The sequence below is a fragment of the Acanthopagrus latus genome, chromosome 14, assembly GCF_904848185.1.
Source record: "Acanthopagrus latus isolate v.2019 chromosome 14, fAcaLat1.1, whole genome shotgun sequence".
Classification (NCBI taxonomy): Eukaryota; Metazoa; Chordata; class Actinopteri; order Spariformes; family Sparidae; genus Acanthopagrus; species Acanthopagrus latus.
The window spans coordinates 7,625,017-7,651,542 of NC_051052.1; the positions used below are offsets into that span (position 1 = coordinate 7,625,017).

The following is a 26,526-nucleotide window of genomic DNA, read 5'->3' on the forward strand; positions in this document are numbered from 1 at the left end:
TCTCCTGGTGTTGATGATGTTGACGAGGCACCAAGCAGTTTGGCAGACTTCTGACCCATGTCACTTTTTGTCATCTTGTTTTCTTCCCTTCTGTTGCACAGATGAGCTCTTTTCTGTTATATCCCATCATGTTTCTGTCCACTTATTAAGTTTAAGTCCAGTATTTCATTTCGTTGTAACTCTGTTTTAGTCTCCACCATCTCAAGAGAAAGTTGTATGTGGTCCTTTAGCTCCTTTAGCCGCTTAATGGTTCTCTCTGTTCACCAGGTAATCACTTCTGTGTCTGTCTGCATTTTTTTAGGAAAATATGGTTGTTTGGATTAAAATAAGAAAGTCACTTGTCTAACTTAACTTATAGCCATAACTTGAGTGACAGTATGTAGGGGTAAATACGTTGCTAACTTGAAACAACAGAAAAAAAAGTTGCCTCTATTCTGCTCATCCAGTCTGAGCGAAGCAGCCTTGAATTAAGAAGAAGAGTTGAAGGAATTCGCTCGTGGCCAAGTACTTTGGACATCAGTTCAGCACACTGCAGTCACTGCATTACATAACACATTCTTGGTGGGCAAACAAGCACAGAGAGTTATCAGGATTAATTGGTTTTATTGTCTTAAAAGTAAATAAATAAATCAAATTAAAACAAATGTGATAGCTTTAAAAGCAGATAATGTTCAGGCAGATTTAAAATAGAAACCCTGTAACATTACATGCTCAGTTGCAACATCAGTCGCGTCAGGAAATGAATAAGTCTTATGTAGAGCCTGTTTCATATTTATGTGTTCATATCGGTTTGAAGACAATTGTTTTTCCCTGTATTTATTCGTGGTACAAAGCCAATCTCTTTAACCTGCTGTTCTGTTTGGCTCATGCCTATTTTCAACCATCTGTTTCCAGGTAATTGAATGGTACACTGTGTGAGCGATCAACAAAAAGCGTGCTGCATTTATGTTCCCGTGGCGCACCTCTAAATTATTAATTTTATGCCATTATAATTGCCACTTCTTCATATGAACACACAGGCGCAAAAAGGCGGCAGACACACCTGATAGATGTCTGAGGGAGTTTTCTGCCTCCAATCGCGGTTCTCCCACTGGTGATTAATAATGCAGGGTATTTGAAGATTTCATGAAACGCCGCTGTTGCTTTGGGTCTGTTTAAATCCACAAGGAAATCGTTATGTAACCAGGGCTTCATACTCAGGAGAAAAAAAGTGTTTGGAGACACCAAGCAATAGCCTCTCCAGCGTCTCAAATGACAGCGTTACCTGTGTGTTAAGAAAATCAAGTTTATAGCCTTCTTCTTCTTTTTGGTCAAAATGAATCACCGTCGCTGTCGTTTAATGATTTGAAAACCTTTAATTGCTAAATTCAAATGGTGTCACAGTAGCTCAGCCAAGCATCACTATGTACTGACGTGATCTTGGTTCTCTGCTCCGGTTGCAAATAAAACTTAATTGAATCTAAACATGCTAGAGGCAATGTCTTCTCTACTAATCTACTTTTCAATAAATATGCTTTCTGCTCCAGTGCTTTTCATTCCCACTCCCTCTCCCACCTCTTGTGCTTGTGCGTTAACAAATCCCCCCCAAAAAAAGGGGCAGAATGGCAAATACATCCTCAAGGGTAATGTGAACAAATATTTGGATTGTGAGACAATTTGAAATGACACAATTCTGCCCTTGTTGTCATCCGTTCGAGCAACAATGAGCTGATGGTGGGAGTTTCAGGGTGGAGGGGGCAGCGCAATAAAACCAAAGTCCCTGTTGGGAAATTATTCTGGAGGCTGCATTAGCGGAGGATGCAAAGCAGGGCGAGCTGCTCCTGATGAAAGCTTTGTCTCTGCTTCAGTAATTGGCTCCTTCCGAGGCCTGCCGAAGTCCAAAAGACAAAAGTATGAATGTAACTCCTTCACGCCGTCTAATATGTGTAGTGACTTTCACTAATCAGCAGTTATCTGTAGGTGTTCACAGTGTTCATTAGTTCTTGTAAAAAAAAAAATCTATACTTTGGATACGCGGTGAGGAGAGGGGGATTGTTTTTTATTTCCTGCAGAAGAGGATAGATTGGAGTAAACACACAAATTTGAAAGTCAATAGTCTGAAATAAGTTGCCTATTATACATACAGACTGGATACCTCTGGTGCAGTATGTTTAATAAAAACAAAAACAAAGCCAAATGAAAAATATTGTTTGAGCCTGAAGTCTTGGCAGCATTTTTGGAAATATGCCTCATAATTTTCTTGCATAGCGTTTGATGAGAGGATCAATATAGCACCACTCCTATATTTGCTGAGCCAGATGCAGGTTATCTTAGCTTAGCATAAAGGGACTACAACCTGAATTTCAAAATATCTTTTAGATTGGAGCGTTGAGGATGAGTTCAGGAGCCTCAGCCTGAGGAAAGAAGCTGCTCTGTAGTCTGGTAGTACTGGAGTGGATACTGCTGTATCTGTTGCCAGATGGCAGCAGTGTGAACAGACTGTGTCTGGGTAAGTGTTGTCTTTTAGTATCCTTTGGGTTCTGTGCAGACATCTCACTTTTAATCATCGCTGTCTTGGGCTGTGCATGAGCCCTTGACAAGAACTTTGAATTTAACCCTCTAAGTTTGTTAAGAAGTAGAGCCTTTTTCTGGAAATTTTGGCAACTAAGTAGTCTTTCTCTGTCCTGCGATAGAAGAAAACCAAAAAAGTCCACCTAAAGTGGTGCTTGTAAAAGTGCAGTCAGACAGAAAGCAAAGCAATTATTTAATCTAGAATCATTCATGTGAAAAGCCATTATACTGTCCACAAAAAGCTTGCTATGCACTACATCTGTAAAGATATATCCCTGTGTGTGTTTGTGTTCAGTTCAGCCTATGACTCCTGAAAAACTCCAGTTCTTTCTATTATTTTCCAACAGTCTCTCACCTCCTCACTTATGAGGTGGATTCATAAAGTCAGACACATATGACAGTGGTATCAATCACCATATCCAACAACTGTCAAAGTATTCTTTTAATAGTAAGAATTTATGGCTGTATGACAAAATGGACCAGAATGATCAATGGAACCAAAACAAGGGTAAATTTGCAGAAATAGAAATATTTGTATTGACTAAAGGTTAAGCCATATTTTAAAATGTTGCACAGTGAATTTTCCAAATCACCAGTAACATTTGTGTCAGCATAATCCTCGAGATAATCAATACCCCACATCAAAACGATTGATTTCGGCCAACCAGCACAAAGGCTTCATAATGCTTCACATGAAGTTCTTATTAGAATGGCAGGCAGTCTCCAAAAGCCTCACCCCCCCCCCACATACACTCACACCTTTCAGATATGAGAGGGTCTAAATCTAAGAATTCTTCCAGCTCTCTATACCAATCCCACAAGAGCATCCGTTTCATGCAGCCGTTAGCCAGGACAGGGTGAACGCCTTTGAGGACAGACTGTACGAATGCGAATGATATTATACGCATTTCTCAACTGAAATGAGGCTTTCCAGAACCCTTCAAATATACAAGAGACCCTAAAGGTGCCAATTTCAATTTTTATACATAGTCAGAACATGGATTTGAACACAGTTCCGCTGCTCGTAGGGAGGAATAAGTTAAGGAGTTTGACTTGTCTGCATCTGAATCTTTGTGGTGGGTTTGCAGTGTACTGCAATTTTTATTTATTTTTTTTCCGGAAATCATTACTCTTGTCAGCTCACAATTGAGGAGCAACGAAAGGAGATTGTTATGGCGCTACTGGAGCTGTTCACTTATTCGAATTGCGGCGAGCAATGTGATTGAAATGAAGGCTACTCTAACATGCAGCAGTGTTCCTCCAAGGATGCTACTCCACGGTCCCACTCTCCATATATAATGACAGCAGTGGACCTGTGACTCATCCAGAGATGCGTTATTCGATTAAAATACGCTTGTTGAATTGATATGTTTTGGGTACAAAGGAGCCAGTGTGCCCTGAGTGATATTAACAAGCATGATAATGGTTATGACTCAAATGTTCCATCTGTAATTGAGGGTTTATTAGGCCAGTAAATTATCTTTGAGAAAATTATTATCTAAATAGGCTTTAAAAGGAGAAATGAGAAATTCTGGAGATATAGATAATCGTGCTTATGGAATGCTGTTTGCCACAAGCCTCTCTGACTCACACTCTCTTATTTCTGTGTGTGTGCGCGCCCCTGAGGAGGACCCTTGTCATTTGCATTAGGGCAGGTGTGCAGCTGGGAAGTCATGAATCTCAATATGTCTGTAGATTGATTACTAGCTGACATCAAAATGGCTCTAGAGATTTTGTTACTGGCCAGTGGGAAGGGATAGATGGATGAGGGTGTGCGTGCGTTCTGCGTGCGTGCGTGCGTGCGTGCGTGTGTTTGTGAATGCAGCTGTGAAAGCTGGAGCCTCCCACGAGGCCACATTTGCAGCAAAAATGGAGCATGTATTCATTTTGACAGGTTCATTTCACCTGCTTAGAACAAACCTGATAAAACCAAGTCATCAGAAAAGATTTCCTCAGTGTTTTATGGAAGCTCAACATTGTTGTAACCTAACAACACGCATTCTCCTTTACCTGAAGCATAAATGCACCAAGCACCATTGGAATCTTCATGTACGATGATTGTTCTTCAGAGGGCTTTTTCAGGTTCACTTTAGAACTAAGATTTTAGACTCTTTTTTTTCATTTGAAATCATTAATTTTTAATCATAAACCACCCTCCATTCAAGTTGGATTAAGATGTGAAAATATTCCACACTGGAAGAAAATGTTCCATACTGATGCCCGACTCTCTCTTGTCCCGTTGCCACTTCTTAGTCCTGGTCAGAGCTGCTGTAAATCACCTCCATACTTTATCCCCTTGTTTTCAAGCTGGAATCTGTTGCTTCCCGAGGCTGTGTCTTTTTCCAGTTTGGTGTCCAGGTGTGTTCACTTGAAGTCAGCTGAGCCCCATTGACCTGGGGTACTCCCCACTACATCTGAGGTTGCAGTGCAGGCAGCTAAAAGGCCCATTTAGCTCCATGGCAAACTGAGATACTTGTGACAACAGCTAGTCACTACAGCCAAAGGATGCTACAGCAAGGGATAATGAACAATGGTATGCAGTTATGCTGCCCGCTGGAGCTCTGGAGGTACCTGTGAACTCTAGCCATTTCTTACAAATTACACATGTACCACTTTATGTTACATTGTATTACTTGCCAAAATTCAGCCGTAAGTTTGCCTCCCACTTGGTCCATGGCAGGGTGGGTCTGCCTTTCAGCTGGGAAACATAAGGTGCATAAAGAAGGATAACATCAGAGACTTCCCTAAGCCACACTGTGCTCCACAAAAAAATTAACTACGGAAACTCTACAGAGGAGCATTTTCCTCTCTGATTTACTGTCTGTCTTTGTATGCGTCTAATAGTTGTTCGCTGTTTCCATCACAGCAGCGCAGTTTGCTGATCACCTTCAGGAGACAAATCACTTTAAGATCTCTCTTGTCTCTTCAGCACACATTTGTGTCCTGCTTCCACGTTTTAAAATGCATCGGGCCCTCTCAAATCACTGAGCCAGCACTTTACAGGAACGATAAGGAGTTTCAAAGGAGTGTTTCATTCAGCCTCTATCTCGCTGTTGCTGGCTCTTATCTCTCCCCTGGAACTAACTTTTCTGGCGTTTCTCCTTGAATGTTTTTTTTTTTTTATCCTCCTCGTCCGTTTCTGTTTGCGACTTTGCCTTTCACGCAGATTATTGAGTGGATCAATCAGACATCGATTTGTTTACCCAGTCTTCTTTGAGAGGCTTTGTTTTGGGAAAATCTGTCTCGGCACGTCAGCGAACCCGCTGCCTCTCTCCGCCGTGTAGTACAATTGTTCAGTACACGACTTACCTGATCCCACTCAGTTTGTCTCGAGGCTGCTGAAACAATAGGTGTGAGTGACTCATGGAGAGAGGAGACAGCGTTTAGAAAGGATTTTTGATAACAACAGATTTGAGAAGTTCTGTGCCACCAAAACTCCAATCGCCCCCCCCGGTGAACATTTGAAGAGGCTGTGAAATCTGTAATAGGCTCAGAGTCATTGAAGAGTACGTCTAGAACAGCCCTCATATCAAAGTTTCACTCTGAGAACTTTTTTTAGAGGGTCATCATCACCGTCTTCGCTGCCTTTAGTTTTCATGGATGCTTGTTTAGCGATTCAGCATTGCTCTGCTATTTACAGTATGCGTTGGTGCAATAACAGACGGAGTGACTCCATCTGTTGATGTGTTTGATGTTAAACAGCATATGAAGATGCTGTGGCAATTAAAATGCCAGCGGGTTAGATGTGGATAAAAGCAGGCTGGCTGCTGTTTCCAATGACAACAGATCCCCCTTTTTTCTCCCTTTGGGTCTCCACTCACCTCCTCTTAAGTCGCAGCTTTGTGACAGAAGCTCATTTCCTCTCGCTGTTTCTCCTTTCCTCTCATTTCCTGCCCCCTGCATTTCCTTCCCATTTATATCCTTCCCTCTTTTCCTATCCTTCATTTCCTTACCAGTCCCCTGCCTTTCCTTTCCCTGCCTTTCCCTGCCTTTCCTTTCCTTTTCTTTCCTTTCCTTTCCTCTCCTCTCCTCTCCTTGCTTTTTTCTCCATCTACTACTCTCTTTCTCACTTTCATTCCCCTTCATTTCCTTTAATTTCCTTCCCTTTGTTTTCCGTCATTTCCTTCCATTTTCTCTCCTTTCCAGTCCCCTTTATTAATTTCCTCTCCTTCTTTCTCATTTCCTTATCCACCTTGTTATCTCCTTTCCTTCCCTTTCCTTTCCTCTCCATTTATTTTCCTTACCATTTTCCTTCTTTCCATTTCTCTCCCCTTATTTCCTCCTCTCCCCTCACATCCTCCCCTCTTTCATTTCTAAATGTCTACATTTTTGACCAATTAACCGGACTCCGCAGAAGAAGCTGATCACATTCGGATCACACGTCACGCCGGGCAGAAAAACACGAAGGTCATCCCTGCACCTTTTGAAATGCAGAACACACTCAGCTCCCCTGCAGCTCAACAGACTCTTTTACCAATGAGTCTCATAGAAGCGCCGATGTCGCCAATCACTCCACTTGTGTGAGTCGTGTTTGGTATCACTCGTCTTCTTCCACAGATTGGTGCGCAGATTGGACTCGCTGTCTGCATTCAAACTACGTGCCATCTGTTTGGTGATTGACTCTTGACTTGAGTGGAATGCGACTGAGCAATCACATCCTCCTTTGTAGAACTGACTCTAAGAAAGCATCGCCAGTATTATCATTTAGGTTGTATTCGATTCAGTTTCAGTTATATTGAGTTTTATTCACTTGTACCCAGCTTCATTTACATAAAACTCAGCATGCAAATAACTCAGCGGATGTACAGTTATCTTGAGGACAGTCGGTAGTCAGTATAATATGTAGAAGTCCAGAAGGATGGAAGCTGAAATCAGAAAACGTTCTCATATCGTATATTAATAATCCATGATGTGGCTTTCCCAGGGGCCACCTCCCTTCTTACTCCCTAAGGAATGCAAAAAAATGTTGAAATGATATCTCCATTTTAAAGAAAGCGAAAAAAAATGTTCTGGATCCATCCCTTCATCTGGATCGGCACCAAAAGTTAATGGGGTCTGTTCAAGTTTGTTTGGGAATCCGTTCAGTAGCTTTTGTGTAATCCTGCAGACAAACCAACCAACCAACCAACTAACGGACACTCAAGGTCCACATTAGTGAGTCAGTGATACGAATGTTAGGCTCATGAGTGATGTAATGGTGATCTGCATGCTGGAATCAAATCATAACGTAGGGTATGCAGACAGGCAGCCCTGGCAGCCAGTGAGTGTACTAAACTGCTAGAATACTAAATGCTGGGATAGCAGGGTGCATGTAAAAATCCAACATTCCTGCAGTCCTGTATGCATAGAAAGGGTAGAGAAAAGGTCCTCGTTCCTGTTCTGTCAGGCATCGTTTGATATTTTGAGGAAAAATGCTGAAAATCTACTGAATGCACTCGTCTCGCTCACTGGGTTCAAACTGCGTCCATGAGCCGTGGCATTTTGTTTAGAGACTGTGCAGTGATAGAAAAGATGATGAATAACAGTGTTTTTTTTTTTTTTAGCTTGAGTCACTGCCTTCTTAAAACATGTGTCAGCAGTCTTAAAACCAGCTCTGATGAGTGTGCGTGGGTCACCGCGTCGCAGAATAAGCAGCGGGGGGAAAAAAGCAACAGTGACAAATACGGAACAAAAGAGCGTCTTTTCTCCACTCCTCTGCTCCGCGGTAGGTTTTAAGCAGCTTATTAATAATTGAGCGTGGAGAGTTGTGCAATGGCGGATCCATCATGATCCCCCATCCCCACGCCTGCCACAAGCCCTGCATGGGTAGATGGATACTGAAGCGCCCTTTTTCACACTCGCTCACACGGTGTGTTTTGGGGGTGCTGGCTGCATTATTTCACCGTTTAGACATGTGATAATGAATTTCTGCTGCAGAAGTTGGCCTGTGGACTGGAGGAGAAAATCCCCACATGGCAGATAAGACGGGAAGTGTGAAGAACAAGAGGAACGCAGCGTTTGAATGTGTAATCTGTGTGCATATTTAGCTCGAAGGCGCAATGGTGCATCCCTCATGTGTCATAGAGCTATTAAAAAATGCATATCGCAGTGTGTGTTTGTGGGTGTGTGTGTCTTTGTGTGTGTCTACTGCAGAACAACAAGATCTGAAATGGTGTGTACATATTTGTCTATTTCTGTACGTGGACTTATTTCCTTAAGGCCATCAGAATACTTCGTTCTGTCTCACACGCTCTTCCTCGCCTCAGGGCTGAACTACCCACCAGTTTTGGGTCAAACTGGCAACAGCAGCTTATTCTTGCATAACGTTCAGTTTGTCTAAACATGCGCGGAGTTTACCGTCCGAGCTCTCGTCTAACTTCTCATCCTTGCGCCTCCTTCCGCTGTATTACTTTACATCAAATGACAGTGTCATTAAAGTGTGTCGGTGGGGGAAATCTGTGTCGCCGCTGAATAATACAGCTCTCAGTAGGAAAATCAGACGGAGTTTAAATATGAATGCGCCTCTGTGTCGTGTCCTGATCTCAACTTCAGGTAGCGCCCTGCGCCGGCTGCTATAATCTGATTCTGGGTTACATAAGCAGGCAGTGGCTTCTCAACACTTCTCAGACCAAAGCGGAGAGTCTTTCCATTTCTTTCCCTGCCATTGCGTGACCCTCTTCAGCCACCGTGCTACAGAGATGGACAGAACCGACACAACAGACTGACAGAAAAACCTGACAGGCATCCTCCCGCGCTCTATTGATCGATTCCCTTGATGTGATTAGTTTCAGACTGAAGAGATCTTTGTTGTTTTTTTTTGACGCTCGCAAACACTGCCAGCTTCGGTAGAGGCGCCGACTGGCCTTGATTGAAATTCTTCTTCTCTCTTTGCTATTCCACTGGGGCCTCGCTTCACTGCTATCTGTGATACATTTTAAATTTTAATTAATATGCTTGACTCAGTTTGACACTGCACCTGAGCCCAGCGACGCGAGGAACCAAATCTCCATTACCTGCTTGAAAATGTGTTTTGTACTTGATGACGCACTTGTCTGGGGGTGGGGATGTTGAAGACGAGACCCTCTTTTAGCTCTGCTGACAGCGTCCGCCACTTGTTGCTTTTAAGATGGACACAATGTGATGAAATGGAGGTGGAAGTGGAAGAGGAAGCTATCATTTATCTCTGAATGACGACAAAGCCCTTGTGACATCATGGGAGGTGGTTGGACACGGTGGTTGGAAACTTTGATTGCAATTGTTTATTCCCATTTTTTTGCTGTAGCTGTATGTGTGTTCAAACCTGAACCAGCAACTAAAAAGACACACCTAAAGGGATTTAACACATCAAAATATGGTCACACTGGCGCTATTGTGTCTCCAGTGGGAGCTCTGTGAAATCTGATGAAGTGGTGTCTCTTGAGGCAGAGTCAGTTGAAGACTTAAAGTTTGAAAAAGAAAAAAATGTGGATATTTGGTTGTGGATTTAAAAAGACGTGAGCTCAGCAGACTTTTGTACCCTGAGCCTAGTAGATCGAGGCTACATTAGCAGCTACCAGCATAACATTCCCCAGTCAGCAGTTAAGTTGCATTATTGGTAATGTAGGCTCCAGGTTATGAAGAGGAAGATGAGCATTAAAAAAAAAGAAAGATGAAATCTGGTTCTGATACATCTATTTGATCCTTTTTAGGATACTTTTAGTAAGTATCTTAAAATGAATTTATTAAAACATGTGTAGACCACAGAAGCGTTTTGGAAGATTTACCAAGAGGGAAAAGGACAAATTCAGAATTAACGTACAGATATGAGATTGTAGAGACGAGCTCTCACTACTTATCCCTTTTGAAAATATATAATAATGTCAGATTAGTATGAGCTCCAGTGCCACTATTGTGTAGTTATCTATCTATCCATCCATCCATCCATCCATCCATCCGTAAGTCTGTCTGGTGCTCAGCTCCTGGCAACCGCTCGCCCCTCGCTCTGTGCCCTTAGATAAACACAGCTGCTCCCACTGCATCTGCAGACAGGACTCTCGGCTCCTGATAAGATATGATCAGCTCCACTTAAAATGCTGTTTCTCCCTAATGCTGCAGGTCCAGAGCGATTGTCAATTACCCGGGAGAGAGCCAGGAAAACATGCCCGCTCTTCAAAAACGTGACATTACTTTTAGATTTTGAATCTCCTAGGATTTATTTCCCCCCCGCCGACGGCATCCGATTCGAAGGCTCCCAATCTTCTGGAAATCACAGACTGTTTGTGAAAAGCTTGAGGACAAAGGTTCACGGTGCCATAATCTCACTGCGCAGTAAATTAAACAAAGTCGAATAATGAAGGCAAAATCTACAGCCTGCAGTCTGTAAAAATGACTAACATGAGGTATAGTAGGGGGCCAGTGTGAACAAGGATATGCTCTGGTAACAGTTTAATTAACACAGTGTGAGTGTAATCAAATTCCTTGTCAACTGTTTTTGTGTTAACGATCTTTTAAGGAATTCAGGCTACAGAGCTTTCAGTCTAATTAACTGAGTCACTGTGGAGGCAAAAACGAATCACGATAGAAATGATTTTGGCAAAATGATATAACGGAAAAAATATCGTTTACCCAGATTAAAGGAATACTATCTTTTTTTTTTTCAAGTCAGGGTTTCAAGTCAGCATTAGCTTAGCTTAGCCTAGCCTTTAGACTGAAACAGGGGAAACAGCTAGCCTAGCTCTGTCCAAAGGTAACCAAATACACAATAAAAACTTATTGATTAAGATGTTATATCGTGTTTAAAAGAATATAATGACTGACATCTTTCTGTTTTGAAAAAAGAATGCACCCAGCGAGCTCATGTTGTAGTCAACTCTGAGGCAACTGTGAACTGCTATTCTGGCTTGGTTGTTCGTAATTATAGTTAACAATGTGACATGAACTCGCCAACAGCCTTGAGATGTTAGCTTAGCTTAGCTTAAAGACTGTAAATAGGGAAACAACTAGCTTGGCTCGGTCTAGTGGTAACAAAGAGCGGTACCCTTGACGCTTAATGTGTTAGGACTAATTTGCAATGGATGGAAAAATTACACTTGTTGTTTTAACCTTCTACAGTCAGCCGCCATGAAACCCCAATTTGTTGTTTTTACATTCAGTTCAGAGTCAAACTAGCTGTTTCCACCTGTGTCCTGTCTTTACGCTAATCTAAGCAAACATCCTCTTGTCCGTACCCTCATACTTAGCTCACAGACTTCTAATCTTGTTCTTTAACATGACAGTATTTTGGCGCAAAAATAAAGAAGCTTTTAGGAGAAATGTAGCTGTATTACAGGGTCGCCATTTAGTTTAACAAGGGGCATTTTGGAAACGGGGCAGACCTAATTTCTCTTCCCTATTAGTCCTGACCTTCTGCGCTGATCTTCGCCGCGTGGAGTGTGAGGTGCCGTGATCCCGCTGTGATGAGGAAGTGGAGGAGAGGCGGAAGAGGGGGAAGTATGTCGAAGGAATAATTAGAGGGGGAGATGGGGTGGGGGTGGGGGGCTGAGGTGGGAGTGCTGTAGACTGAGTGTTCGGGCTTCGGTCCTTGATTGCAACCCTGCTCGGCTGCATGAGGGAAGCTCCATTTCAGCCACTTACTTCCCGAGGATTGGATGGATAGAAAGAGCTATCCTTTTACACACTGAGACATCTTCATCATCCCTCCCGTGCTTCCATCAACCGCCTCACTGCTCCTCTTTGTTTCCTTGATTGGCCATTGTTCAAGCACTAGCCTCTCCCCCATTGATACTCTCGACCGTGCATCGGCCTTTTGGATGGAAATACATTTGGCCGATTTGCAGAGGATTTACAAATCGATATCAGTGATCGTACGTCCCGTGGATGGACGCCTGCCAATGTTCCTGGAAAGCAAGCCGCCATCCGACTCCCTCCTCTCCTCCTTATTTTCTCGCCTCGCTGTGCGCTTCATTAGGCCGACGGTGGCACGCGTTTGAAGCGCCAGTAAAAAGGAAAACATCTGACAGGGCTCGCAATGCTAAATGGGCTCTCTAATTGGCTGTTGGCGGTTGTTGTTGTGAGGAGAAGTTGGGGTGTTTCCTCAAAGCAGGTAGCCGAGGAAGGGGAGCTAATTGGCGATTCCTTCAGTGACTATCAAAGAGGAGAAGAAGACGGAACTTGGCCTCGTAAAAAAAAAAAAAAACGCACCCCAGGCTTTCCCTCCTTACTGTGCAATCAAACGGTATAATGGTCTGAGAGTGACGCTTTTAGTATTTTCTGGATTGAATGCTGACGAAAAACTAAAATGGCGATGATGGAGAGTGATCACAGCGCTCGTGTGGATAGATTTGTAGGGAGCTTCGTGTGTGTGTGTTGTGCTCTCTACGTCAGAGTTTTGTGTATTAAACAGTCACATTAATCTCTCATAAGAGCTGGTGCTTTGTTGCCTTACAATTTTGTACATCCAGCCTTGATTTGACGATGGCGTATCTTCAGTGTTTTATATAAAGGTTTGTAAAGGTCAAAGTACGCACAAACAGAAGCGCCTCCCTCCCACAGGAAACACTGCTCCTTAAACGCCTCGTCAGAAGTTCTGTCTTAAAGCGTCAATATGTAATGACTGGACCACCTGTTGAGTTAAAAGCAAAAGGGGTGCTAGCTAACTGCTGCTAACTGTAGCTGCAGTTACCTAGTTTGCTCCGTTAGCCATCCAGCTAGCAGCCAGACTTGGAGTTCGCTGGATCAGCCACGAGTAAGTTGACCAATCAGAGCCGACTAGATGGGCGGGGCCTTAAAGAGACAGGGAATATGGTGCTGCATTACTGGACAGACGGCGGAAACTACTGTTTCTGTTTTGAGCATGTAATTGGTCAAATGTTGAGTTAGTGGTACTGCAGTATAGATTGAATAAAATACAGAAATATACAAGATAAAAGTGAAGTTGAAAAGGTCCGATGTGGAATTGCAAAGTACAGTTACTGCAGAGCTGTGAGGCTAAACCACTGTGCTCGTGGCTTGCTGGTAGCACTCCGACTTGTGTTTCACCGCCATCCTTCTTTTGCAGTATCTCGTCTGATTACATTACAGCTGGGTGGTGTTCAGCTGAGGAAATGAAGCCTCTGTGTGTGAGAGCATTTGCGAGCAGTACTTTCAGAGATAAAAAAAACGATACACGTGCTGCGTTGGTTAACCCCAAACAAAAAAAAAAAAGATATCGCGTCTGTATGATTGATGACATTCGATTGTGATTGTGTGTGTTCGGTCGAATGAAGTTAGCCATTCAGGGCGGCCATCGGGTCTCCACTCTCTTGATAGTAGACACCGGCCCATGAATCCTGATTTCCCTGTCGGCTAATCAGATAACAGTCCTCTTCTCTGGTCTCGAGGGATCAACCAATCTCACTCCACCAGGTTAGCGCCATGGTAATGGCTGAGCCCATAAACACATCACTTCCTGTTCCCTGTCTGAGGTTTTAGAGCTCTGCCTCACATCAAACCTTTGCTCTGAGAACTGAAACAGAAATATACAGTAGCTTAATGAGGAACCACATTATATACAATTTTTAACATATCTGTGGGTAGTTTTCATTGTAGTTATGGATCTTGGTGTGGCCCGACTCTTTAGACCAAGTCTGATATGGTTCTGAGGACCAATATAGCATGGCTGTGATATAAAGTTGCGACTTCCCAAACAAATACATAGACTTATCACATTATCAGACAAAGGAGACCGCCCGGCATATTTGTGCGGGATGCAACAACGTGCGCAGTGAACATCACCAGCAATCAGTCTAACCGCAGAATGATAAACAGCATCTACGGCCTTAAGAGTAGAGTCAGAGGCACACCTATAAATCACATCACCAAAATCAATAACCGAGAGAAAAACAGCTTCAACAGTCCTTCACCTTGAGCCTCGGGGCAGCTCTCCAGCTACCGGTCCTTACTCTGTTTTGACAGGTCTGTGCTGGACTTGAACCAGCCACCCTCTGGTCCCCGAGCCAAGTTCCACACAGACTGAGCAACTTCCATTTCCCACAAAGTTGTTGAGGGGGCGTTGTACTCATCAGAAATATAAATGAATATTGTCTGCCTTAGATATGACTCTCTAGTCTCATAAATTGAGGATAATTGTGCCATATTTTATGAAAAATTGCAGCTGATGCTGGAGTCATCTATTTGACTGCTTCAGAGTTTGTTGTGAAAATTGCCTTTCATCTTATTAAAAGGACGAGAAGTGGCTTTCGCGGGGAGAACGTGGACTAATAGGTGAAAGAATGGAAAGGAATAAAAAGATGAAAACGTCGCTGTAAGAATTCCCGACCATCAAAACAAGGCTTAAGTGTGTTTGTGTGTCAGCAGGAGCCTCCTTTACAGAGTCTGCTCTGCTTGTCAAACAGCTAAAGGAGACGTTCACTGGCCCAGAGTCCTCCCACACACAGCTGCGCCCAAATAGTCAGCCTGCACGTGTGTGTGTGTGTGTGTGTGTGTGTGTGTGTGTGATTTCATATGTGCAGACTCATGAATCCTTGTTCATGATGAGTTTGTTCGTGTCTGTGTTTGTCCATTCCCAGCACATTGTCGTATATGTTACTTGTGTTTTTATGTGAGTGTTCAGGCTTGTGTATCTGATCATTTGGCACCCTGTGTGTGTGTGTGTGTGTGTGTGTGTGTTTTTTTCCCTCTTCATCCGACAGCTCCATGCCTATCCGGCCGCTCTCTCATCTTATTAAGACTTCTCCTCCCGAGGGATCTGCTTGTCCGTGTGCTGGAGATCACAGTCTGGCTCTGCTGCTGAGCCAAGTAGGACTCAGCGATGGTCAAATATTTGTATCATCAAAAACTGAGATACCCACCATCTGAAAGTAAAACAAAATGCAGCGACTGTGCATCAGATCCTCAAGAGAGAGAGAGAGGTTTTTCGGCACCTTAGAGAGGTCAGAGGTCAAAAGAGCAGGGTAGCTTCCCTCGAGCAAACAAAGTCTGCTGTGTGAAGAAATATCAGTCGGGAAGGTGGATGCTGTCACACAGACTTGAACCTAATCCTTCTAATGTAGGGACAGTGTCACTTGTTATGCGAAATTCATTCAATTCAGATATTCATTTCATGCATTTTCAGAGTCATAAACAGCCTCATGTGTACTGTAAAGATATCGTGCCAGCCTTGCCTCCCGTTGGGCTCGTGGAGGCTTTGTTGCAACAATCTTCGTTAGTCACTTACATCAGTCAGAGGTCTTGTTCTTATTTTGGAGCGAAACTCTATTAATGCCTGTGTGATTTTCCCGGTGAAGTCATGTGGAGTATGAAATTAATTTCTGCTGTGCCTTGGCTTGTGTCTCCAGATGGCCCTGTGATCTGGCGGATGCTGACCTACCCCCCGACTCGACGGGCCCTCCTGGTGGGCTGCGGTCTTCAGATGTTCCAGCAGGTTTCAGGGATGAACACGGTCATGTGAGTTCAACCAATCCATTATGAATTTGACTCTTGCCGAGGTTCAGATGAAGATTGTTGTCCTGGCACCAGGATGTCAGGGCTCTGACCTCGACTCTGTGGGCTACAAGTGCGGTTCAGATCTGACAATGGGGAGAGAAGCGACTGATCGTTTTGAAAGCAGCAACGGTGCTTAGCACAGAAGCCACAACAGCATTGATTATTTCGAACTTATATTTATTATATATATAAAAGAAGAGCAAAGAACACCACTGAACGCTATTCACAGTCTATTCAAGAAGTTTTCTTTCTTTATTGGTTTCGGAGTTTGAGGACGCCCACCTACTACATGGTTTGTTGATTTGACTGGTCGAAGACTGATTGGTTAGTTGAGTGTTTTGTTTTTTTTTTGACAGTGTGTGCACTTTGCCTCTTGAGGTTGCGTGACTTTGTCATTTATCCGTACCATTGATCCATCTGTACAGTCTGCCCTGTTACCAGACTGTATCACGGTTGAAAAAGAGAGTCACAGTGTGTTTTTATCTCCTTGGCCCTCAGAGTTAATCAAAACTATGATGATACATAACACTGAGGCAGCTGTCCATTTTAAACACCAGAGCGATCCAGACAGATGTATTTGGTTTAGCAGCAACATATGAAATCACAAAACACTTCTTTCATCTTACATAACACATCGTACACCGGGGAGCCGTCGCCTCATCGCATTACTGCCCACTTGCCTGTGAAGGGACGGATCACCTCTCCTCTTTTATTCTTTTTCATCTCTCCATCCGAAGAGATTGTGTCATCTGTCTCTGTCTCACCTCCCCTTTGAGATGAACTATATTACAAGCTCTGTAAACAATCTGTGGATATGTGCTGTTGCTTAGCAACCCTCGGAGGTGAGAGCAATAGGACAAGCGTGCGCCCTTACGACTGTGTTTGTGTGTGTGTGTTTGCACGCATGTGTGATTTTGATGCACAAAATGTGACACTACGGACTTTGGAGTCTGCACATGTGAATCTGTGTGACGAGTGTGTGTGTGTGTGTGTGTATGTGTGTGACTTGTACACTCTCCTGGATGTGTGTGTGACTGAAGGTATGGATATCACATATGTGTGCTTGCATGTTGAGATTCAGGTGTGGTTAGCAGAGGCATCTGTCGCACATCTCTTGAAAACACTGCTTGTGTGCCTCTCACCGAATATCTGTCGATAGACTGCCTGCCTCCCCTGCTGTATCTTCATCTTCACCTCCTGCTAACAGACTGAACACCGGAGGGAACAAACTAAATCTATCACAGCTCTGTCCGTATCCTCCTTTCTGTCTCTCTGACTCGCGTATCCACCAGTTTATCTGTGCTAGCAGTGGCCCATTTTCACCGAGCATTGTGTTATGTTTACACCTGCCACATTAAAATGTGTCTGTGGGTACACAAATTGAAAACTGATTACCCTTTCATTCTCAAAAATACCCGCTGTGGCTTCCTTGGGTGATAATTACATCCTTCAGAACTGACATTAAAGGCCTCATCCTGCTGACAATCAATTTTTGACAATACTGTCTCAGTTTGACTTGTTTGCGCTTTGTCTGCTTGCCACCATTTGCTGCTTGGAAAAAATTCAAATCTACTCATGTAGACAAGGTGAACTAGATACATCAAAGCAATGTTACAGAGGCTGCACACTTACACAGCCATTAACATATTTGGAAAATTAGCTCTCTAGTCAGGTTGAAGGTAGTAGTAGTAGTTGTGATACCTTTTTTAACAGACACAGCAAAAATAATTGGAAAGTGAGGAAAACTTTAGACAAGTACAGTCCTTGCCTGCCCACACAGTGCTGGTGCTGCATCCATGTCAAGTTGAGTTTTTGACTTCAAAAGTCTCGGCTGTCAGAATCATTCACATCATTCCTATTCATCCGGAAGTAACATAAAAAATGAATGAGGAGGTGTGTTATCAAGGAAGAGAAGTCAGAACATCTGTGGCTATCAATGTAGGCTTTATCAGGGACCATAAAGGAAGTCTCAGACTACCTTGTTCCCAGGCTGCTGTGTTCTCCAGAATTGTATGACGCATAATGGGGACATGACAAAGTGTCCTATGTTTCTAGGGGCTTGGGAACATAGAACCATGGAACTGCAGCACCCTGGGAACATGAGACCCTAGGAGAGCAGAAATGTAGAGCAGCTAACATACAGTAGATCCAGAGGAACATTGGACTCTGCGAATTTGGGAACTTACAGCAATGGAAACATAGCACCGAATGAACATCGAACTGTGGGAAAATAGGGCCCTAGGAACACAGGACATCGGGAACAAAACTCATTTGGGTAACAGGACCCTGGGAACATAGATGGTGGTTTGTGCAGTGTCATTTGAAATCCATCCAGGATGCATTTCATCAGAGTCTTTCTACTATCAGCTCAACCAAGCTATGTTAATTCCAAATGGATCTGAGGGTAGACATCCCCTTTTCTGTGTTATCATGTTTGGTTCAGGGAAGGAGGAAATGCAAAACACATAATTCAGTTATTAAACTGGCCACCGCAACGCATTTTTTTGATGGCTCCATATCTGAAAATGTGCAGGGCGCCACACTGAACAACAGTACCAAGTTTCATGCTTTTATGAAAAAGTGAAAAAAATGACATAGGTCTCACCTGGACTATAGGTTAAAATACGACTGTCTGTCTTCAGGACAGGTTTTGAGCATTATTTCCCCCCAAAAAAAACCTTGTGGAGAAAAAAAAACATCACATCATGGTAGTAATGTGGAGAGCCAGAATCTTTAGCAGAGTGTAGAAAGCAGAGACTTGACACGTGCGATTGATGGAGACTTTCCTTACAGATAATCTCAGAATCAATACAGGCTGAAAGCAGCACACAGACAACAGCACAACAAGAAGGGAACAGCAGGAACACCAGGACATCGAGGTACAGCTGTGCTGGATAGGAGGATTGTTGTAGCTTACAGTAATTATAGGCCGTTTTTTTTATATCATGTATTAAAAATGGAGAAAATATATCACAATTTAGGATTGAATGAATATACATTGAGTCCACAAGTGTTTTCTAACCATATGTCAAGTAAAAACATATTAAATAACTAAATCTTGAACTCATCTTATCAACGGATAGCCAGATTGTTTCGCTTGGTCTCTGTTCTGGTCTGTATGGTGATTTGTACCGATCTGTGTCTTTACTGTATGCTTTAGCCAATCCAGAGAGTTTGCTGCTTCTTTCCCGGCATTGATGTCACTCATCCTGTGCGCTTCTTACCTCTGTGTACTTTGCCAGCCTGTCTGTTTACCACCCGTCTTTTTTGTTCCCATGCGAAGCTGCCAGGCTTGCCCTATTAGCCGCTGAGATATAAAAGGGGTCTGGGGAGCCAGTAAATCAGCCGGGCTTAGAGACAAGCTCCACTCTCCCTGTCCCCAGCTGCTTTCCCTGATTAAACCACCGGGCTGGCACAGAGAGAGAAAGAAAAGGGCAGCGAGAGGAGCTGGCAGACTGTTTTGGAAAAAAAAAGAAAAGAAAAGGGAAAAAAAAATGCAAATCATCGAGAGCAGGACATATTGTCCGTCACTCTGCTCTGACAGTCCGTTCTCCCAAGATTGGAACTCGACAGGAGCTAATTCATGGAGTTCACAGATTTTTTTTTTTTTTCTCATCAAATATGCTCATACAAAGGGTTTGAGTTACATTAGCACATTGTGCCACTTGAAGTCCTCCTTCCAGTGAGCCTCGAAGGAAAAAGGTTCCGACCAGCACTGAGCATCTCCGGACTTCAGCAGGGGAATAAGGGCAACGGATCGGCCGAAGGTGGAATCTAACAGCCAGCTCAACCAATGGTTTAGTTAGCTGACACGTTTCACACAGATCTGCCCTTTCGGATCTGACTCACTTGCAGACTCTGAGAAATGTTTGTATATCTGAATCCCAGTCTGTCAAATGCCACAGATAATGGAGATGACTCCAAATACAGTATGTCACTTTGATCTCAGTAGCAATTTGTTCTGTCTGACATTATGAAGTCAAAACAGCAGAAGGCTCTGAATCTCGCCAGTGATGGATTATGAGAACCAGATACTGTATTCACGACGATGTCCTGTTTGTTCCAACTCTTCGTCCAACAAATACACCAAAACATATGAGACTTTCAAATTCCAGACGTTTCAGTTTATGGTACATATGGGCTCAGTCCCATTTCCAGTTCTGACCCCCTACTTGTGTTCAAATGCCCCCTTTCCCATTAGAATAGATTTCCAGAAGGTAGTGGTTGAAATCTTGCCCTATAACCAGGACAACCAGTAATCAACCACCAGACACGAGCATGTATATCATATAGTTCATTTACAGGTGTCGTGGTTGAGGCTTTTGATTCTTTGAGTTAGTTTTATTTTTAAATATTTAAAAGTGTTGCTGTAATACTGCCAACCCTGTGACCTCAAATTTCGGAGCCTCAACTGGGGTTACAATATCTACTCTATCATTATTTAGGAGGTCTTATTATGCTAATTTTTAGGTTAATACTTTTATTTGGAGGTCCTAGTTGAATATTACGTTCCTGAATTTGATTTTTTTTTGTTTTTTATCACATTATCTCACATTATTTTTCGCAAATGGAGCACTGTTGCAGCTCCGTTTTGGCTACATAGCGACACATCTCACTTCTGATCAGTCGTCAGTGAGAATTGCACATTTGCATTACTGAACGGGCAGGACGTAGCCAATCAAAGGCAGAGTAGGGCTCGTCATGCTGAGCAAGGTAGTGTGATCTAAAATAACGTTGCTACAGCCGTAGCAACTGTATGTCTACTGACAGACTGGAGTGTGTATATTTTATAATCAATATAAAAAATATATATATTTAAGTAAAGCCTATTACACAGTGACGCACATAAGTTATGGGAGTAAAGGTTCGACTCCAAACCAGGTGTTTCAGGGAGTACAGGAACAGTGTTTTCTGTGGGAGAAAGTAACTCCTTGCAGCATGGACTTTGGCCTTTTTCACTTTGCAGACCTTTTGCATGCACAAAAATAACACAATAAAGGAATGGCAAAAATTCCCCAAAACAAAATACAGTATGACCCCTTTAAAGCATAAAACAACATGTTATAAAATTCCCGTGTTAATGATTGAAAAATGAAGAATTTGACCTGGATCAAAAGTTAAGTGATCTTGTCTTCTCCTTCATTCCCCGTTCGGTCAGACAGTTTTTAATTGGGTGGCTCAGGTGCGTAGAAACAGAGCGGGGGCACAGGGAGGCTGACACACTGTCAGAAGATAAAATAAATGTGACAGAGCGGCTGAGAGAGCAGGGATGTCATGGATCCAGCCCACTTTCATTGGAATGGTGTGACTCCTGTGATCATACAGACGACCCCCCCCCCCCCCAAAGATCTTTCCTTTTCCTTTACTCACTCTCTATGTGACTAACTTACAGCTCATACAGAACCTGAAGTTCTGCCAAACACGAGTATCATCAGTTCAAGGAGATTTTTTTTCCACCATCGTTTGATTAACAGCGAATTCCCTCAAAGATGCTTGTTGGATGATCGCTGCTTTTTCAGCTGACTTGGTGCAGGTCCACATGACAAACTGCACGCTAATTAGTTCCCTCAGTGGCGGCAGAAAACACTCATCTGAATATATTCCGTACAACGCTGAGTGTTCCAGGTTATATATATCTATACAGATCTCCATGTGAGTTACAAACACTGTCTCCTTTGGGCATCATTACTTTTGATAGACCTGCAGTATATTACTTAGTAAACAAAGAACAGCTCCCACTTAGTAAACACATTCAAACCAAAATACATACAGTATAGCATCACTCAGTATTGTTATATAAGCAATCCCTGCATCCAATCAAGAGTTGTGTGATGCTATCATTAGACTGCAACGGTTTTCTCTAAAGAGAGGTGTTGTTGTGAGCAGAGCATATTTATTACGTAGAACAGTATTAATGTTATTTAAACACACAACAAGGAACTTTTAACTGGCTACGAAAGAGTCATAATGTAACACATGGGTGCTTTTTTGTGATTTACATGCACAAACAAGATCATCATCAAGAAGACTGGCTTCTATTCCATAGATAATCAACGTCGTTTACCTTTATGCCTGTCACTGGGTCCAATTCTGATGTATCGTCTATCTGTACGGAGCGGATCGAGCCTGACGTAAGAACTGTAACCACGCAGCCTACGCAACCACAGTGGGGGCACAAAAATCGAGAAATTACAAAATAAACAAAATCTGAGCAACTCAACAACATCAGGCGGGAGTGACGCTCTGTTTCTGAAACACTCCCGGTGGGATATGAAGTCGCATGGAAGGAGGAACAAAATAAAGTTGCACATGCCGTTAAACAGAGACGCGCCCAGTGGAATCACGGGCTAAGAGATCACAGCCAGGCTTTACACTGGCGGTTTGCTGCTCAGTGGTGGACAACACATACAGATAAGAGCTGATTGAAATGTTTCGTGTGTAAAGTATTGGATGAATTGGAAGTTTGACCTGATAATGGCACTAGAGTTTCAAAGCAGTCATAAGCACATGTTGAGTACATGTTGGCGATGTACGTTTCAGCGAAACTTTGTTAATTCACACTGACACAAAAATGTAATTTCTTAAATGTTATGTTGCGATAATGCCACGCTGGTGAGGCTCAGGCACAAAAACCACAGCAGTTTCAGTAGGAAGGTCAAATCTGGGAAATGATATGCAGCACGACAGGTATGTGAGTGCAGTATGTGCTCTCGGTCACACACATAAGACTGTTGATTTGAACTCATGTGTCAGGCACATTCTCTCTGGACTCCCGCTTGTTATATGAATAACCTCTCAGCCCTCACACACACACAAACACACACACACACACACACACACACACACACACACACACACACCGCGGCCCTGTCAGGGACGGCTGTGTGATGAGAGATGTGTTTGTCAATAATACATCTCTCTGGAACCAAAGACGTGTCAGGTGTTGTGTCTGGTCGGCTAGTCTTTCTGCCCGCGTGGGTTTGTGTCCCTGAACGCCTCCCCGCCTGACTGTGCTGATGGATGAAGGGGCCGGACAGCTATACTGATGATTATAGATAAATAAATTTCTTCTTCTCTGTCCACCTTTCGCTCGCCATTGTTCAGTCGTAAATGCAAAAAAATGTGGTACAGCAGTGGGTCAAATTAGATACCTTCCCCACTGGATCATTTTGGTTCAATTAGCCACATAATCTAGCATGTAAAGGTCACTGTGGGCTGGTGGCGACTGCTGTGTGTGTGTGTGTGTGTGTGTGTGTGTGTGTGTGTGTGTGTGTGTGTGCGCGTGTGTGTGTGTGTCAGCGGACTGTGTTGACAAAGCGGCGGGGGGAAAGAAGATGGAGAGAGACGGATCGAGCAGGGGAGAGGAAGAAATAAGAGAGATAAAGGAGGAAAGTAGAAGAAGAGGACAGAGAGAGATGACATTGATGATGATGAGGTGGAGGAAGGCGTGGACGGGGAGGAAGGGCCGCTGACAGGCAGAGCGAGGGGAAGATGGGTTTATAAATGGAGACAGAAGAAAAGGGGACGAGATATATCGAGTACAGTGGAGCCGTGGAAGGAAAAACCCTGTGTTATTTCATTTAGTTTTTCTGTCCTTTTGATATATTTTGTGAAAAGCACTTTGAATAGGTTTGTGCTCCTGAGTTCAGGGTTTACAAGAAGTAGTATCAGTTGCTTACAGCTAAGAAGAAAGTCCTATCACAAAAAAAATATGTCCTCAAAATGACAAAAAAAAGTAGCAGTCGACATTTCTTTTTATTTGCCTCAGTCAGCTTCATGTCTGTTCTTGTGTAGCTGCTGTTTGTGGTCTGAAATCGCGTCAGCAGAGCGGAGGAACGGGGAAGTAACTGGGGAAAAGTCCAAGTGTGACAAAAACATTTGTGGATCGCTCACACACTGGCCACCTTTCTCTCGCACAGCTCTACAGGAAGTCGTCAGAGTTTACTGGACAAGATGACGTAGAGGTCGACTGACGGTGGATTTCTAAAGGAAGACGTAAACATGATAATTTGGAGCAGGAAAAAGCCCACATCCGATTAATGATTTAATATATAATAAGCGCTCACTGAAATATAGATTGTCTCTGGTACAAAATGATATTGACTGCAAAGTTATTTGCTTAAGACTCAGACATTTTTGGAAATCATTTTAATTTTCATTCAATTAGTTGAGCAACTATTTTAGCTCTAATTTTATATACTTGAGGGGAGTTTAATATATAACTACCAGTGTTTTCTATGAAGAACTCTGACATCGTAACCTAACTAGTAACATGAGTAACAAATAAATGTAATGGAATCAAAGTTAACCTGCAATCTTTCCCTCTGAATTATAATGGAGTAGACATGTAAAGTAACATGAAATTTAAAAAGATATACTTGAATTTGTACTTAAATAAACTATAAACTAAGTGGACTTGAGTAAAAGTACCTAGTTACTTTACACCACTGTCTAGCAAATATGGTACGTTATTAATTCAATTCTATAGTTTTAGAATCAACCAAAACGGGGGAAACAAAAAAAAAATCCACAGATGCCTTGAGAAACGAGACATTTTGGTGTTATATAGTACACATCTTTGATGTGATATGATATGATATGATAAGTGTTTGATGTCGTCAGTGGGCAGTTAGATGTATTGTCGGTGACACAGGCCAGTTGGCCCTCGCAGATGGTCCCACAGACAAATGTCATGTTGGAAATGTCACTAGACGCCAGTTTTTACATGGTCACACTGCTGGCAAGCCTACAAGGAGCTGGCACAGCCAACTGTGTGTGTGTGTGTGTGTGTGTGTGTGTGTGTGTGTGTGTGTGCTGTGCACATTGTGGGAGAATTGCCCAAATCAGCCTTGTTTTTTTTTTTTTTTTTAATGCGTTCCCGTGTGTGCTTGTATGTTTTCGAGCGTTCAAAAGCAGCTTAATCACGCCAACCTCCTCCACTGTCTCCAGCGGGGTCGCATCAAGATCCTCTTTTAATGAGAAATATTCTAATTATCCCTCTAATCAAAAGCACACCAAAACACATTGCGCTTGTACACCCCTCACTGTAGCACAAACCACTCATTTGCTTAATGCACAGTAAGATGTAATTTGTGAGGCACGTTGATTCTGTAGATGGAGCGGTGTTTACAACGTGCAAAATACACGTTTAACTAAAATGCAGATTATGCACAAAGTCACAAAGAGAAAAGCCATAAAAACAGAGCAAATTGATCAACAGAGTGTCCAGGCTGAGAGAGTCATCCTGAGCTAGTTTGTATTCACCCACACAAGTGTTTTCACTTGTGTTTCCTGAGTAGACCTCCTCTCAGGACTGTGGGTGTCTGTGCCCACTGTGCTTCACTGACACCCCCCTCGGTCCCTTGTGCGTTTTGTTAAAGGCAGGTCAGCTCACACCTTTATCACTTGTATAAGTCCACGAGTTTAGTGCTGTCACTGGATTTTAGTGAGGACAGTGAAAGGATAGTGAAAGCACCTGTGCTCATGTGCATTGCCCAGCGAGTCAACAGTGAAGTCAGCCCACTGTTTGCAAATTCACAGTGAGTTGAATCTTAGAATTGAATTTGGTCCACAGTGCTAAAATCCCAAATTGAAAACTGCACTTAGATAAGTGGTTTGCTTATGATTTGGAACAATGAAAATCAACCGATCTCTTGTGATTTTCACCACGCACCAGAAAACACACCAGAAAATGGCACAGCGAGAATTTTTGGCACATTTTTTTCGACATGGTTAATTAAAGGGGCTAGGGCGCAAAAACTGCCAACTCAGTCGCCACATTGAATGTTGGCAGTGTTCATTTTTGCAAACCACAGATATACACAGTTACACTCATCGGACAAACTGGCAAAGAAGGCAGGGAGCACACAGACTGTATACACAAGGCAGGCGGGAATAATTGGACACAGGTGAAGCAGATCAGGGAGGGGCAGGCAATCACAAAGGCGGGAAAGCAGACAAAGGGAGGAAGTAGAGTGCGAGGCAAGACACAGGAGGATCGAGCTTCAAAATAAACCGGAAATGACTAAACCGCAAACTATAACGGCAGATTACCCTGGAAGGTTGACCGAGAAACAGATTGTGCTGAGATTCATAAGGTTTTTTTTAAAATTTCAGATAGTCCAGCTCTCCGTCTCCTCAAAGCTTAACACACTGCTGTCGGTCAACAGCGCTTGACTTAACTTTTCACAACATCAAAAATGCGTTGTGTGTGAGACTCTTCAGAGCTTTGTGTAGCACTCGTTGGTAGGTCCAGTTATTTACAGCAGTGAATGTGCTGTTTGATGCTGCTGCTGCATTATCCCTGCCTCGTGTTTAGTGGTGATATAAACCCCTGCTCATTTTGTCACGTCTTGGGGGTCAGGCAGGGAAAACAAACTGTGTTTTCATTCTGTGATGATGACAGACAGCTGCAGATGCTACACTTTGCGCTGTGTGTGTGTGTGTAGTCGTGGATCAGAAGTCTGCGGCGTACCTATTTGGGCAAAGCGCTTTTGTTCCAGGGCATCAATGTGACGCAGCTCTGTGTTCGTATGC

At 43.1% G+C, this 26,526-nt stretch overlaps 1 protein-coding gene across 2 annotated transcripts in view; it reads left to right on the forward strand.

Annotated features, from left to right (window-relative positions):
- LOC119032800 (proton myo-inositol cotransporter-like) overlaps positions 1-26,526 on the forward strand; it is a 71,148-nt gene that overhangs the window by 30,866 nt on the left and 13,756 nt on the right. For both annotated transcript variants that reach the window (XM_037122352.1, XM_037122353.1), the window contains one exon: positions 15,843-15,951. In XM_037122352.1, coding sequence (XP_036978247.1) covers positions 15,843-15,951 — 109 coding nt within the window. The remainder of the gene's footprint in view (positions 1-15,842; positions 15,952-26,526) is intronic.